This window comes from Ostrinia furnacalis, unplaced genomic scaffold (assembly GCF_004193835.3).
Source record: "Ostrinia furnacalis isolate ACB-3 unplaced genomic scaffold, ASM419383v2 OfSCF6651, whole genome shotgun sequence".
Classification (NCBI taxonomy): Eukaryota; Metazoa; Arthropoda; class Insecta; order Lepidoptera; family Crambidae; genus Ostrinia; species Ostrinia furnacalis.
In genome coordinates, this window is record NW_021136890.1 from 22845 (window position 1) to 37502 (window position 14658).

Genomic DNA, 14658 nt, shown 5'->3' on the forward strand with positions numbered 1-14658 from the left:
TGATTCCTGGTCAGAAGAAAAAAGGTTTATTCAACGTAATGAATGATTTTATTTAATCTAAAAAATAAATACAAAACTGCTGCTGAACATGAAGCTTCATTTTCCCGCCAAGATGTTTGACATTATGTCATATTGACATATCTTTTTTTTAAACCGATTTCCAGTCCAGTGTGTACAAAATTATAAACAGACAGCCGGGTTAGGAATACGCGTCGTGATAAATCTTAACTTAATGATTTTGGACGTGTCAAGATGTTTGTCAATATTTTTGTAAATATTTTTTTGTTCTTCACAATAATTAATCTAAGCATGTCAAAAATAAAAACTAATAAAACAGGAACACGCTCTGAAATTTTTACTCTGTAATTTTTTTGATTGATTCACAATATTTGAGGTTTCACGATAATGAAAATGAATTTGTGATTTGGTTGGTTGGATTTGGTGATTTACAAATAAATGTAGAATTTATTTGATTCCAAGACTTGCCATATTAAATAGTTTACCTTAACGCGGCTTAAAATCAAGTGCAAACACGAAAATGATTGTGCGGCTATCATTGTGTTCATAAGATGTCTGCAGCGAAGGGGTTTAGCAACAATAGTATTGAATTCGATCCAATTTTGCCTGATACAGGACTTTTGTTCTACGAAGAATGCCCACGAGAGTTTGAAATAGAGAGACCGCGGTTATTACCATTGAAATCGCCTACCCAGATACGTTTTGAGCAGCTACAACACGAAGCAGCTAGAGTTTGGAGAGAGAAACAAAAAACAGCGAAGAAAAATTAACTTTATGCCGTAAAATTTGTTTTGAAAACAGTAAAAATGGTGTACACATTGTTTGTAATAGAACTGGTGTCAGCATTTGTCCTAGCGGCAACGTTGTTGTACAGATATGGAGACTGTTACAGGAACCACTTGATAGTGACAGTGTCGGTGCTGACAGCGTGGTACTTTTCATTCGTTATTATGTTCATCTTGCCTCTAGATGTGACATCGGTAAGTCATTCAGTTCTTTTGTGTCTCTTATTTACGTTAAAAGTTGTTGAGCAAAACTAACTTACGTAGGCCAGTAATTAAGAACATAATTATCTCTAATTTGGTGTTGGAATTCTTTGCCATTCACCACTGGCTTACCTTTACCTACTTAATTACAGTGATATCAAAACTTTTAGGATTAGGATTTCAATTACGATTTCAAAACTGCAATTGGTGATGTGATTGAAGTTGTAAGGATGAAATTAAATTGTTAATTTAGGTTAGGTTAAGTTTCCTTTACTTATCGAAGCATAAATAAAAAAATTGAGAATAATTTTCCTATTTTTTTCTCCTATTTCAGACTGTCTACCAACAATGTATATTAAATGACAACACAACGACTGCTAAAGCAGAACAACTTCTAGTCGGCAATGCGACAACCACCGCAGCACCTCCGAGCAGTCACTGTCAGCAGCCTTGGAGTAATGTACCGAAAAGCGTATTCCCTAATTTATGGAGAGTCGTATACTGGACTTCACAATGCTTGACATGGTAAATTCACATTGCCGCACAATTCAAATTATACCCATGAAAGCCCTGCGAGTCGAGATAATAAATTGTTACGGTCTTTAAATGCTACACCTATTAATTACCTGAATTCCAATAGTGGATGTAAAATCATGAGTAATGTTATTTAATTTTGTGTGCTTACCTTTGTACTTGTTTACTAATAATTAAAGTTATCATTCCCACTCAGAAGCAGATAAATTACTGCATAACTCTTTTTGTAAATAAACAATTTTAATTGTAAGTGGTTAATCTAGTAATTATTTTACAATGCCAAGTTAAATATCTGTTTACGTTATTACTTTTAATCCACTTATCTGAAGCAGTTTTTTTTTTAATTATGCTTTTAAAAATAATTTGTTATACCAGGTGCTACTCTATTATTATCCAAAATCATTACTACTAGAAATATCTTGAACTATCTTGTTCTAGGCTTATAATGCCAATGATGCAGTCGTACAGTAAAGCCGGAGACTTTACAGTGAAGGGTAAACTTAAATCCGCCCTAGTAGACAATGCAATCTACTATGGCTCATACTTGTTGATTTGTGGGATCCTTCTTATATATTTGGCTTTCCAAAACGATGGCATAGACGGCCCTAAGATAAAAGCCATTGCATCATCGGCCAGTAACACATGGGGACTGTTTCTGCTGATCCTTCTACTGGGATATGCTTTAGTAGAAGTGCCAAGGAACTTATGGAACAATTCGAAAAAGAATTACTCTTTGACGTACAGCTACTTCAAGATAGCCAAGTTGAGCACTGATAAGTGTGAAGCTGAGGAAACTGTGGATGAAATTTTAGATGTAAGTAAACACTTATTATTTGACTAATGTTATCTGATTATTTAGAGGTGAACCCTGCTTGGGATGTGAGACGCGAACTAGAAATATTTGCCTGTTTGCTTACTGCCTCAAACACGATTAGTTCCCAAGTGATAATAACAGTTGTTTATTATGTGTGCTCCAATAACATAAGATCTATACTAATAATGAAAGTAACTCTGTCTGTCTGTCTTGTCTTGCTTTCACGCCTAAAACTGAACCGATTTTGATGAAATTTGGCATAGACATAGTTTGAGTCCCGAGAAAGGACATAGGATAGTTTTTATCCCGGTTTTTGAAACAGGGCCGCGCGCGATAAAGTTTTTCTGTGACAGACAAAATTCCACGCGGGTGAAGCCGCAGCCGGAAAGCTAGTACATAATAAATAAGTAAAGGTTACTTCTTGATACCACTGAAGTCTTTATGCCAAGTATTTTTATTGTAACGGACGTGTAGTGGTTCTAAAACGGACTATGCCGAGAGGTCCCGGGTTCGATTCCCGGCCGGGCAGAAATTGAAATGATGAATTTTAATTTCTGTGACGGGTCTGGGTGTTACTATGTATAATATGTATGTATTTAAAAAAAGTATATGTACAAGTATAAGTATATCCGTTAAGCTAACACCCATAACACAAGCATATTAATTGCTTACTTTGGGGCTAGATAGTAAAGATATTTATTATTATTATTTATCTTAATTTTACAGAGTCTGCAAGCAGCTCAGACAGCCATCAGCACAGGGCACCCATTACACAGGCATGTGGAGACAATAGTTCAGAAGTTGCCTATTCAGCTGCGAGACCGACTGAACTCCAGAGCCGCGCCCTATAGGCCGGCGGCGCCGTCTTTTAAGTCACTTATCAACTTGCATAAGAAGGTAAGTTTATATCGTCAGCATGTCTTAGTCTAATACTGCCTTAATCTCCTGTGATGGCTCGGCGAAGATATACCTAATGATAGTTATTATTAAAGATAAAGAATTTATTTACATAAACATGTGTGAAAAACATATTACAGAGCAATATGAGTTGGTCTTACAATTTTATCAATGTAACAATCAACATGTTTTACCAAGATATTGGCATGTAAAATATGTCAAGTTCGATTTAATTCGTTTATTTCACAGAAATACATGACCATTAAATGTTTGTTAAAATCTTTACAGTGTATCTTGTCATGACTGGCATGTGAAAGTTGTAGGAGAACAAAATCATTAATAAATCATAAGAATAGTCATTTGATAAAGTCACAACAACAAATGTGCATTTCTTGATAAACATTTATCAATTACAAACACACTTTTATCACGAAACTTTGACAAGATTCGCTGCACAGGGTATAAACACTAAAATTGTGTTGATATGATACAGACGCTATCACCAGATATTTTATTAATTGCTTGATCGATTGATGATACTATTTTTAGCAGACGATAACATAGAATCTTGCATCATCATGCGATTTCGGCTTTGACAGACTTGTCCAGTTATTCTCACATTAAGGGTTGCACCATCTTATTTTAACTTTAACAGACGTCAACAATCTGTCAAAATCCATACAAAAAACACTGGTCATCGTTAAAATTAGGTGGTGCAGTCTAAATACTTGTTCCCAGACGATCAAAGCCCTTCACGTGCTCCAACGCACGGAGACACAATGGGGCATGATGCTGGAGCGTATCTTCCACCTCGAAGATGTGGCGGCCAACCTCCGCTCGCCCGATAAGCGCTTCCAGCACACCTTCCATACGCCACGGCCGCGGCTGCAGAGACTAGTATACCCACCTATCATCGGTAAGATTTTTTTCACACTTACTTTTTTATGCAGCACAAACCAGGTATCTGACTGCAATCACATCTGATGCTAAGTGAGATGGAGTCTAGGATGGTACATAACTGCCCTGTAAGTGCTATTTACTTTTGCTTTCAAGAGGCCCGGCTTATAATGCTCGGGAAAGACAGAAGAAGACAGTGAATTCCAGTCCGACTCCTATTCTTAGACGATCATAGCGCTTCACGTGCTCCAACGCACGGAGACGCAATGGGGCATGATGCTGGAGCGTATCTTCCACCTCGAAGATGTGGCGGCCAACCTCCGCTCGCCCGATAAGGGCGTTCAGCACACCATCCACACGCCACGGCCGCGGCTGCAGAGACTAGTATACCCTCCTATCATAGGTAAGAATTTTTCACACCTACTCCTATTCTTAGGCCCAGAGACAAAAGATGTGTCGGCTGGACTCATTTTTCTATAGAATTTGACAGCGGCGCGCGGCAGCCGCGATACACGAAGCGGAGATAATAATATGTCGGGCGGATTTGAGCGCCTCGTCCCCCGCTGCCTTCTCCCCGCACCTCGCAAACCCGAAGGCGTCATACGATTCGTAGACAGTAATAAACTGCGGGCTTACATCAAACATATGAAGATTTTACTTCTTGAAAGTTTCCTGGGGCACTGTACAATCCGTCATACATTTAATGTCACTTTTTGACGCAGTCGACATCGAATGCGTTTTACGTAAACTCACACTATGCCCCCTGACAGCTACAATATTTCCTCTCGTCTCGTCTCCTCTCCGCTCGTCTCGCCTCAGACGTTTAAAAAAGCTTCACGTGCTCCAACGCACGGAGACACAGTGGGGCATGATGCTGGAGCGTATCTTCCACCTCGAAGATGTAGCGGCCAACCTCCGCTCGCCCGATAAGCGCTTTCAGCACACTTTCCATACGCCACGCCCGCGGCTGCAGAGACTAGTATACCCTCCTATCATAGGTAAGATTTATTTACACCTACTTTTATTTTTTATGCAACAGAAACCAGGTATTTGACTGCAATCACATCTGATGCTAAGTGAGATGTAGTCTAGGATGGTACATAACTGCCCTGTAAGTGCTATTTACTTTCGCTTTCAAGAGGCCCGGCTTATAATGCTCGGGAAAGACAGAAGAAGACAGTGAATTCGTCCTACTCTTATTCTTAGACAATCATAGCGCTTCAGGTGCCCCAATGTACGGAGACACAGTGGGGCATGATGCTGGAGCGTATCTTCCACCTCGAAGATGTGGCGGCCAACCTCCGCTCGCCCGATAAGCGCTTTCAGCACACCTTCCACACGCCACGGCCGCGGCTGCAGAGACTAGTATACCCTCCTATCATAGGTAAGAATTTTTCACATCTACTCCTATTCTTAGTAGGCCCAGAGACAAAAGATGTGTCGGCTGGACTCATTTCTCTATGGAATTTGACAGCGGCGCGCGGCAGCCGAAGCGGAGATATGTCGGGCGGATTTGAGCGCCTCGTCCCCCGCTGCCTTCTCCGCGCACCTCGCAAACCCGAAGGCGTCATACGATTCGTAGACAGCAATAAACTAAGGGCTTAGTGTGAGTTTACATCAAACATAAAATATGAAGATTTTACTTCTTGAAAGTTTCCGCCTGGGGCACTGTACAATCCGTCATACATTTAATGTCACTTTTTGACGCAGTCTCACAGTTTTACGTAAACTCACACTATGCCCCCTGACAGCTACAATATTTCCTATCCGCTCGTCTCGCCACAGACGTTTAAAAGAGCTCCACGTGCTCCAACGCACGGAGACACAGTGGGGCATGATGCTGGAGCGCATCTTCCACCTCGAAGATGTGGCGGCCAACCTCCGCTCGCCCGATAAGCGCTTTCAGCACACCTTCCACACGCCACGGCCGCGGCTGCAGAGACTAGTATACCCTCCTATCATAGGTAAGAATTTTTCACACCCACTCCTATTCTTAGGCCCAGAGACAAAAGATGTGTCGGCTGGACTCATTTTTCTATAGAATTTGACAGCGGCGCGCGGCAGCCGAAGCGGAGATATGTCGGGCGGATTTGAGCGCCTCGTCCCCCGCTGCCTTCTCCCCGCACCTCGCAAACCCGAAGGCGTCATACGATTCGTAGACAGCAATAAACTAAGGGCTTAGTGTGAGTTTACATCAAACATAAAATATGAAGATTTTACTTCTTGAAAGTTTCCTGGGGCACTCTACAATCCCTCATACATTTAATGTCACTTTTTGACGCAGTCGACATCGAATGCGTTTTACGTAAACTCACACTATGCCCCCTGACAGCTACAATATTTCCTCTCGTCTCGTCTCCTCTCCGTTCGTCTCGCCTCAGACGTTTAAAAGAGTTCCACGTGCTCCAACGCACGGAGACGCAATGGGGCATGATGCTGGAGCGTATCTTCCACCTCGAAGATGTGGCGGCCAACCTCCGCTCGCCCGATAAGCGCTTCCAGCACACCTTCCACACGCCACGCCCGCGGCTGCAGAGACTAGTATACCCACCTATTATTGGTAAGATTTATTTCATCATCATTTCAGCCATAGTATGTCCACTGCTGAACATAGGCCTCCCACAATGTTTTCCATGTTCCTGCTACACTTCAGCTTGCTAATCCGTCGGGCTATGTCAGCGACTTTAGTTCGTTTACATTTACTCATTTCTAATTCGATCTCGTAAAGAAACACCGAGGAGAGGGTAATTACCGCACTAATATGTATATGCTACGACAGGGAACGTGTGTCACGCATAACGAAATTCTGCCGATTTGCCCTTGAAATTATCATAATCTTACCGTCATATCTCTTGCGACGTAAACGTGGCTTTGAAGACTTACCATGTTCCACCGTCATCCCAAGTTATGTCTTTTATACTAGCCCTTCCCTTCCAGGATAGTACTGGGGGTGTTTCCTGCGCTAGTACTTCCTCAAGACGATGGTTATTTCGCTAGATTTTTTTGTCATACTTTGTTTGATGAAGCCTTTTTTATTCACAACGAGGTAGCCTTGGCCTGCGTCTTACCTAATGGAAAGTGACGATCAGGCCGGAGCTCCACCCGGAATCCTCGACAACAGAGGAACTGGCTGTCTTACCACCTTAACCCACCATCATTTTAAATTGAGTATTTTACAATACCCCTTCCCTTCCAGAATGGTACTGGGAGTGTTTCCTGCGCCAGTACTTCCTCAAGTCGATGGCGGTGGTGACGGGCGTCATGTCGTTGGCCATCATCTGGTCGGAGATGACGTTCTTCTCGGAGAAGCCAGTGCTGTCCATATTCGCGCACATAGTATCAGCTGCAACCAGCCAGTACAATTATGCTGCTATCTTGGTATGTTTTTTACACATTTTATTAAACATTAAGATGGGTTAAGTTCTACATCACGTAAATTATTAATTTAGAGGCTTAGAGCACACTAAACATAATAATTATGTTAACTTTGTGAATTTCTTTAGAACTTTTTTTTTCTGTTTGATATAAATTTTCTTTATTTCTTTTAATACACTAGCAGCACAAAGGTAAAAATCACATGGTGGTAGAACATACATTCATACTCGAATATGTATACTCTGAACTGAATTTGATCTAGCTCTTGAAGTAGTGACTGAATGACCTGACGATAAAGATTAAATATTCAGATATTTATATTCCGCCATGCTTTTGTGAATCAGACTCGTTTCACAATACTCGAGATGTAGTCAGCATTAATAATAGTTAGTGACACCCAAAGTGGCAAAAACTTGACAGCTCAACCTAATTCCAATTGTTACAAAGCCGCTTTGCGAACTTTTAGCTACTTTGGGGTGTCAAGAACTATTTGACGCTGACTACGACGATAAACTACGAACGTAAAAATCTTTCCTTGCAGTCGATATCGACCATCATAATATGCTACATGTTCTACTGTGCCTTCTCAACCGTGCTGAAGATCCGTTTCCTAAACCTGTACTACTTAGCGCCTCATCACCAGACCAACGAGTACAGTCTGATATTCTCGGGAATGATGGCGTGTCGACTTACCCCCGCTATGTGCCTGAATTTCCTGAGCTTGGTGCACATGGATGCTAGGTTCAGGGCCGAACAGAAGGAGAAGATTGTGGAAACCGCTTACACTAAGGTGAGTTTCAGGGTCATCGACATCAGTACACTATTATGCCATTAAGACATCCACTGCTGAACATCATAACCACATTTCAAATTTGTATCTCTTTTCTTTGTCAGTTACGCGTAATGTAATATAAATATTAATATATCTATTCGTTTATCTAAACGACAGTGATAGAAAGTATTAGGGACGCCTGACACGTGCTTCACGCCACAGCAACAAACCGCCACCGGCTTTACAAACGTTTTTGTGTGGCGGCGTTCACGCGACTGCTGTCGCTGCGTTGAGCTTCCGAAAAGCGACTCAATCGACGCGTTCGGCATTTTTATTTAGGCGTTAGGATGTAAAAGTGAGATTCTTGAATTTGCTCTATCAGATCACAAAGCTCAGTTATTAAAATGTCCTACAAAACGACTATGTTTATTAAAGTATTGGTATGTAAGTAGAAGAGACTATAATAAGGAAAATTTTAGTAAGTTCAAGGAAGGATTACAACAAATAACCTTCAATAATGTATATGATTCTGACGACCCAAATGAGGCTTTTGACATTTTTCACGATACTTTAATTTTGTTGTATAATCTATGTTTCCCATTAATACAAGTTAAACTTTCTGCCATAAAGAAACCAAAATGGATTAGTAAAGGTATAAAAGTATGCAGCAAGCGAAAACGTAGTTTACTTTGGAAATATAGAAAATGTCCAACGTCGGAAAATAAACTCGAGTTTAAACAGTACTCAAACCGTTTTAAACGTATAATAAACCTAACGCAGAAAGCACAAAACAATTACTACATTAAAAATTCATTAAATAAATCAAAGGCCACTTGGAACGTAATAAATTCCTCTAAAAGTAATTTGCCTAGAGAAAATATATCTCATTTGACCGTGAATAATGAAAAAATTACTGACCCAAAAAAAATTGCTGACATATTTAATGACTTTTTTATAGACGTGGTTAAACCGATTAATGCTGACACTCTACAAAATAATTACAATAATGAGACTTTAAACAATATTCCTAATACAATATATTTAAGACCTTGCATACCTCAAGATATAGATAGAATTATCATGTCACTTAAGAATTGCAATAGTACAGGCTACGACGGCGTACACACAAAAATATTGAAAAACGTAGCAGAGTTAATTTCACCAGTACTTTGTCACATTTTAAACAATTGCATTGAAAATGGTGTGTATCCGGATAAATTAAAAACAACAATAATAAAACCTTTGTTTAAGAAGAAGAATAGGCACGATGTGAATTGCTATAGACCTGTTGCGCTAATTCCAATTATATCGAAAGTTTTTGAAAAGTACATCTACAATAGTTTATATGACTTCTTCGATAATTATAGCATTCTTGTAGACGAACAAAAGGGATTTCGTAGACGAAAAAATATTAATATGGCAATATACGACTTCTTACAAAAGGTAATGATAAGCTTAGACAATAGGCAGCCAGTTGCAGCAATGTACATGGATATGTCTAAAGCTTTTGATTATGTTGATCACGGACTCTTACTACACAAATTAAATTACTACGGAATAAGAGGAAATACTCTTAGTTTAATAGAATCGTATCTTAGTAACCGAACACAAATGACACAAATTAATAAAATATGTACTTTGACAAAAACTGAAAAGATATACCAGTCAAAAACTCGTGTAGTCAAGTATGGTGTTCCCCAGGGCAGTGTTCTTGGTCCGCTGTTATTCTTGGTGTATATCAATGACTTTCCAAAAGCTACCAGTCACCCTATGGTCCTCTTTGCCGATGATTCAAATATTGTTTTTAGTTCAGATAATGTTTCTACTTTAACTTATGAGATTAACAATTCTCTACAGTGTTGTATTAAGTGGCTGCAATCCAATAATTTAATAATTAATTTAGACAAAACTAATGTGATGAATTTTAGAATTAAAGAGAATAACAAACCGAAACTTGACATTAAATTCCTTGACACAAATATTGACGAGACTGAGCAAGTTAAATTTCTTGGGTTGGATTTAGACAATAAATTAAGATGGACTTTTCAAATACAATCTTTATGCAAAAAACTAAGTAAGTTCTCTTATGCCCTATACATGTTGCGCAAATTAAGTGGATGTACTTTACTGGAATAAAAAACTTCCTACTTGTAATCTTACTTACCTAACCTTTCTACTTTTGTACCAAGTACAATGACATAATTTCAAGCTATTATGAATAACAATGTTTAATCTATTTAGAATTTAGAATAATTATAGTTTGGTTTTCGTTTGTCCTTAATAATTCTATCCTATCTGCAGTATCATAAGGAATTAAGTCCGCCATTTGTAGTTTTTCGAAACAATAATAATGATTAAATAAATATATAAAATCAAATTGGTTTAGGCTTTTCGTGTAAAGTAGACATTATTATGAAGTTTTATTTAAAACCGTCATAATATTTATTTTTAAATTCGCTCTTATATCGGAAATGGTATCTTCTAGTTCGAAGATATCAATACTTTTGCTTGCTTAAATAATAGTTTCATATATTGTGTGCATTAAATTTTGAGGCCACGAAAAATTATTTTATTTCATTAAAAAATACCATAATTCATTAAAAATATGTGAAGAAATGGTATATTACATATCAAATATCATAAAACATTAAATATTTAAGCCAAATTATCAATTTTCCCTTGCATAATACCTTACCTGGGTGTTCCGTTATGACCTATGAAAACCTATAAAATTATGTAAATTGTCCTTTATTACCTTGGTTTTGTAGTTTTGTAAAATAAAAATAGACTTACGCCCTGAGTAACTTGCCTAGGACGAATATTTACGGGGCGTAAAGGTCTTTTTATTGTGATTTTGAGGGCGTAAAGGAAATCTATCTCAGTAAATACTGCCCTAGTCCAGTTTTTCAATACTTCCTCGGAAAATGCTGTGAATTCTAAGCACTTTCTTCTTAGGTCATATTTTAATAGCTCAAAAAACAAAAAAGTTATTGTCGAATAAAAAAATAAAAAATCGTTTTTTGCTTCTCCTGAAAAGTCGTACTTTGTCCTTTACGACCTTTGAGCCCAGAGGTATCGATATATTATTCGTGAATTGCAAACTCAGAAAAAGGTCTGCTGTTTTAAAATAACGTCTATATTCAATAACAAATGCGAATCAGCAACTTCGATGACGCAATAGGTTTCGTTCTGGTGGTGACATGAATGAGATCCTACTGATGTGTGTGCTTCAAGTGTGCTACAATGGTATTCTGGCCGTGTTACACAGAGAAAGTCAACACTGTCATGGCTTAATAAAATTTTGAAAATAAAATATTTGCTGGGGAAACCTTGTTATTAGATTATGTTTGGATAGAGGGTGAATATAGACTAACTTTATGAAAGTTTATTCAGAAAGTTTTTAATATCCTTTCAGTCGTACGATTCGATGAAAGGCTGAAGTTTTTGTGGATTTATTTTATTTTATTCTTTACAATATAGTTCTGCCTTTTTATCAAAATCTTATCAGAATTGGATGAAGAAATATGTTCGCATGAAAGTAATCTGACGCTAAATGCGCTATATCGTATATCTTCTCCATCAGCCGTTCTATATTAGTCTTTTCAAATTCAAATCCTTCGTCGGATACCCTTTGTGTTTCTATTCTGGAAAAGAAATATGGCTACAATACAATACAAAGACGTCATGCTATTAACTTTTTTACGAATATAAATAGCGCCAGTATTGCTTGCGGTTTTATTTTTCTGTGCAAAGGCATTGTGTGGAGGGGCTTTGATCGACACAATATCAATTGAAACCAATTGATTCCTCTTAAAGCCATTTACTGGAACGTCCTAGATGTACATAATAATGTTATTGACAATTTGTGTTGAGATCAGAAGGCTAATGTTAACATAATAGCGATTAGCATTGGTCATTATCAGAATCGGTAATCGCTAATGTATTGTCATGTTAGGTGATATGTGGCGTCAATTAACATGGAATAGGATGTTTATCTATCACTTAACTTAATACTCACCTTGACTTGAGCGCAAATAAAACATGCAGTATAGTAGATGTAGTAGAGTGCAGACAACGTATTTTTGAAGAAAATCTTCAATTCGTGCACGGGAACATATCGTGTGCGAAATTGATTGAGATCCTCATACGAGGAGATGTTATTCTCATACGATTTCTTATAACATCGTACGTCATCTAAGGTTTCGTAAGGTTTTGAATCGCCTGGTCGTGTTTAATTCCAAGTCATATTATAATGTAGTAATAAATAGTATCTATGTAGGTATGGCATCCGCCAGATTGCGATCGCATTTTGATCTAGAATAAGCGCCTGGCACGGGCACAAGCGGGGCATTCCCTGTACTTTGAAACAAGGCAATGACTGGAGGCATCCCCGAAGCGACCATTATGTAACGCTGAAAATATCGACTTTAGCCTAACTAGAACTTTATGAAGCAGTTTCGTAATAACTTCCCAGATTGCAATTTCAGTTTACCTTTTCCAACACTGTAACGTAGTAAGTAGTATACTTTGCTTGTAGAGGAGCGTAGAGTTGAAAATTTCTTAAAATTCCTGATTCATTCACCCTGCATACTGGACAGATATCGATTGTTATCTCTCTCTACGAGTGACTTTTCGTTCACCTTTTTTATTATAAAATATGCATGAAAGGCTATAAAAGTATAAGTTTCTTATACCCTTTTATAAGCTTTCTTCCTAACTTCGATAGAAAACCGAACCCGAAAGTTTAGATGGCGGCTGTGTTAGTTAGATACTAGTTTCGAACGGAGTTTCCCCAACAAACCTTTGTTGTACTTATTACTTAGCAAACTTTTCGATTAAGACATTATCAGGCCTAGGCCTAAAAATTAAAACTTTTTGGGGTTTTCTCAGAAGTTTTATCTCGAAAATTACTTTTTAATTTAGCTTGATAATTCTCAACCGGATACTTTATAAATTTCTGCAAGCCGAACAACCTCTTTTCACGTGCAGACAATTCACCATCTTCTCAGTCTGCACCGGTGGCGGTTCAATCCGGTCACCAAGCCGCCAGGAAAAAAATCCTTTCTTGCAGTGGCTTAATTTTTGTCGCAGCTAGAAGTATGTGATACCGAGTGTTAATGACTATGGTATTTCCACCTTAATTGAAGTCGGTTAAAAATGGTTAACACGATCTACTCAACGCGCAATAAAATTCGTGATCAGTCTTATCAGGCGATTTATGTGTTTTTTCCGTGACAAACGGGTCGCTACGTTCCCGCTTCGTTCCATTATTTCTTTACTTCGTTACTCCATTGTACGCTTAACGACATGTAAAATTGTAAATTCGATTGTTTTGAACGATCTACATCTGCGCCTGTTCCATGTTCTTTGTCTGAAATTGTAGGGGAAAATGAAGAGGCAATTCGTGTTCAGGTCAGCATAATATGGTAACTATTATTGTTATTCGCTATAGCTTTGAGTCGTTGATCCATGAAGCAAGGCTTCTCCCAAGTCTCGATAGCAATGTTACCTTCAATAAGGGTAGTTTTTAACATTAGTTCGACGTGAGCATGTTTGTTAGCAACAATAAGTTTGATTTTCCATCCAACCTTGATAAAACAATGGGCAAAAAACTTTACACGCCTTGACACATCTGCTTAAAACTCATAATGTGAATATTTACAGGTCGATAGTTCAGGGTTTGCTTTTGTAATTTATGAAAACTTACAAAACAAATAATCTTAAGGTTATAATAAATACCACAGAATAAATACTAGTACTTCGATTCTTCATCTTATTCGTTACAGAGTGGTCGTGGTCACGTTGAGGCGTTGTTCACATCGGTTGTAGAGGCGGATACAACTCTCCGCACGATCTCCCTCCATCTCTCTCTATTGGCAGACTGTCTGGTGCAGTCACATATGCCGTTTCCTACTGCTGCTTTCACTTGGTCGGTCCATCGCATTGGTGACCTGCCACGCGATCGGGTTCCTTCGACTTTTCCCTGGACGACCAGTCGTTCTATGGAGTTGTCATCCCGCCTCGAAACATGTCCGAAGTATTGCAGTATGCGCGACTGTCCTACGGTTGAAATTAGTACTTCGTTTATGCAAAATGAATACAATACTAACAAAGATATTAAGGCAATTCTATTCATTTATTCAACCCTTGATACAAATCTGTTAGTTACACGTTTCCCGAAATCCAATTAAATCATTTCACTTCTGGATCTGACTCTAAAAGAGCCAGTTTAGTATCTTCTGAACTTGGCATTCTTGGCACAGACATCTAATTATGCGGGTACACCCTCCATGTATCGTCTAAAGGTTTATATAATAGCCTTCGTTGACATTGCGGTATCCCGGGACCAGAATTAGGCTTGTCGG

At 38.5% G+C, this 14658-nt stretch overlaps 1 protein-coding gene across 1 annotated transcript; it reads left to right on the forward strand.

Moving 5' to 3' along the window:
- Window positions 1-375: 375 nt before the first annotated feature.
- Window positions 376-14011, forward strand: LOC114362598 (LMBR1 domain-containing protein 2 homolog). Its single transcript, XM_028318055.1, has 8 exons — window positions 376-998; window positions 1339-1529; window positions 1977-2352; window positions 3079-3249; window positions 3988-4165; window positions 7343-7524; window positions 8063-8311; window positions 13958-14011. The coding sequence occupies exons 1-8, from the start codon at window positions 825-827 to the stop codon at window positions 14009-14011; spliced, it is 1575 nt and encodes a 524-aa protein (XP_028173856.1). The 5' UTR covers window positions 376-824.
- The last annotated feature ends 647 nt before the right edge of the window (window positions 14012-14658 follow it).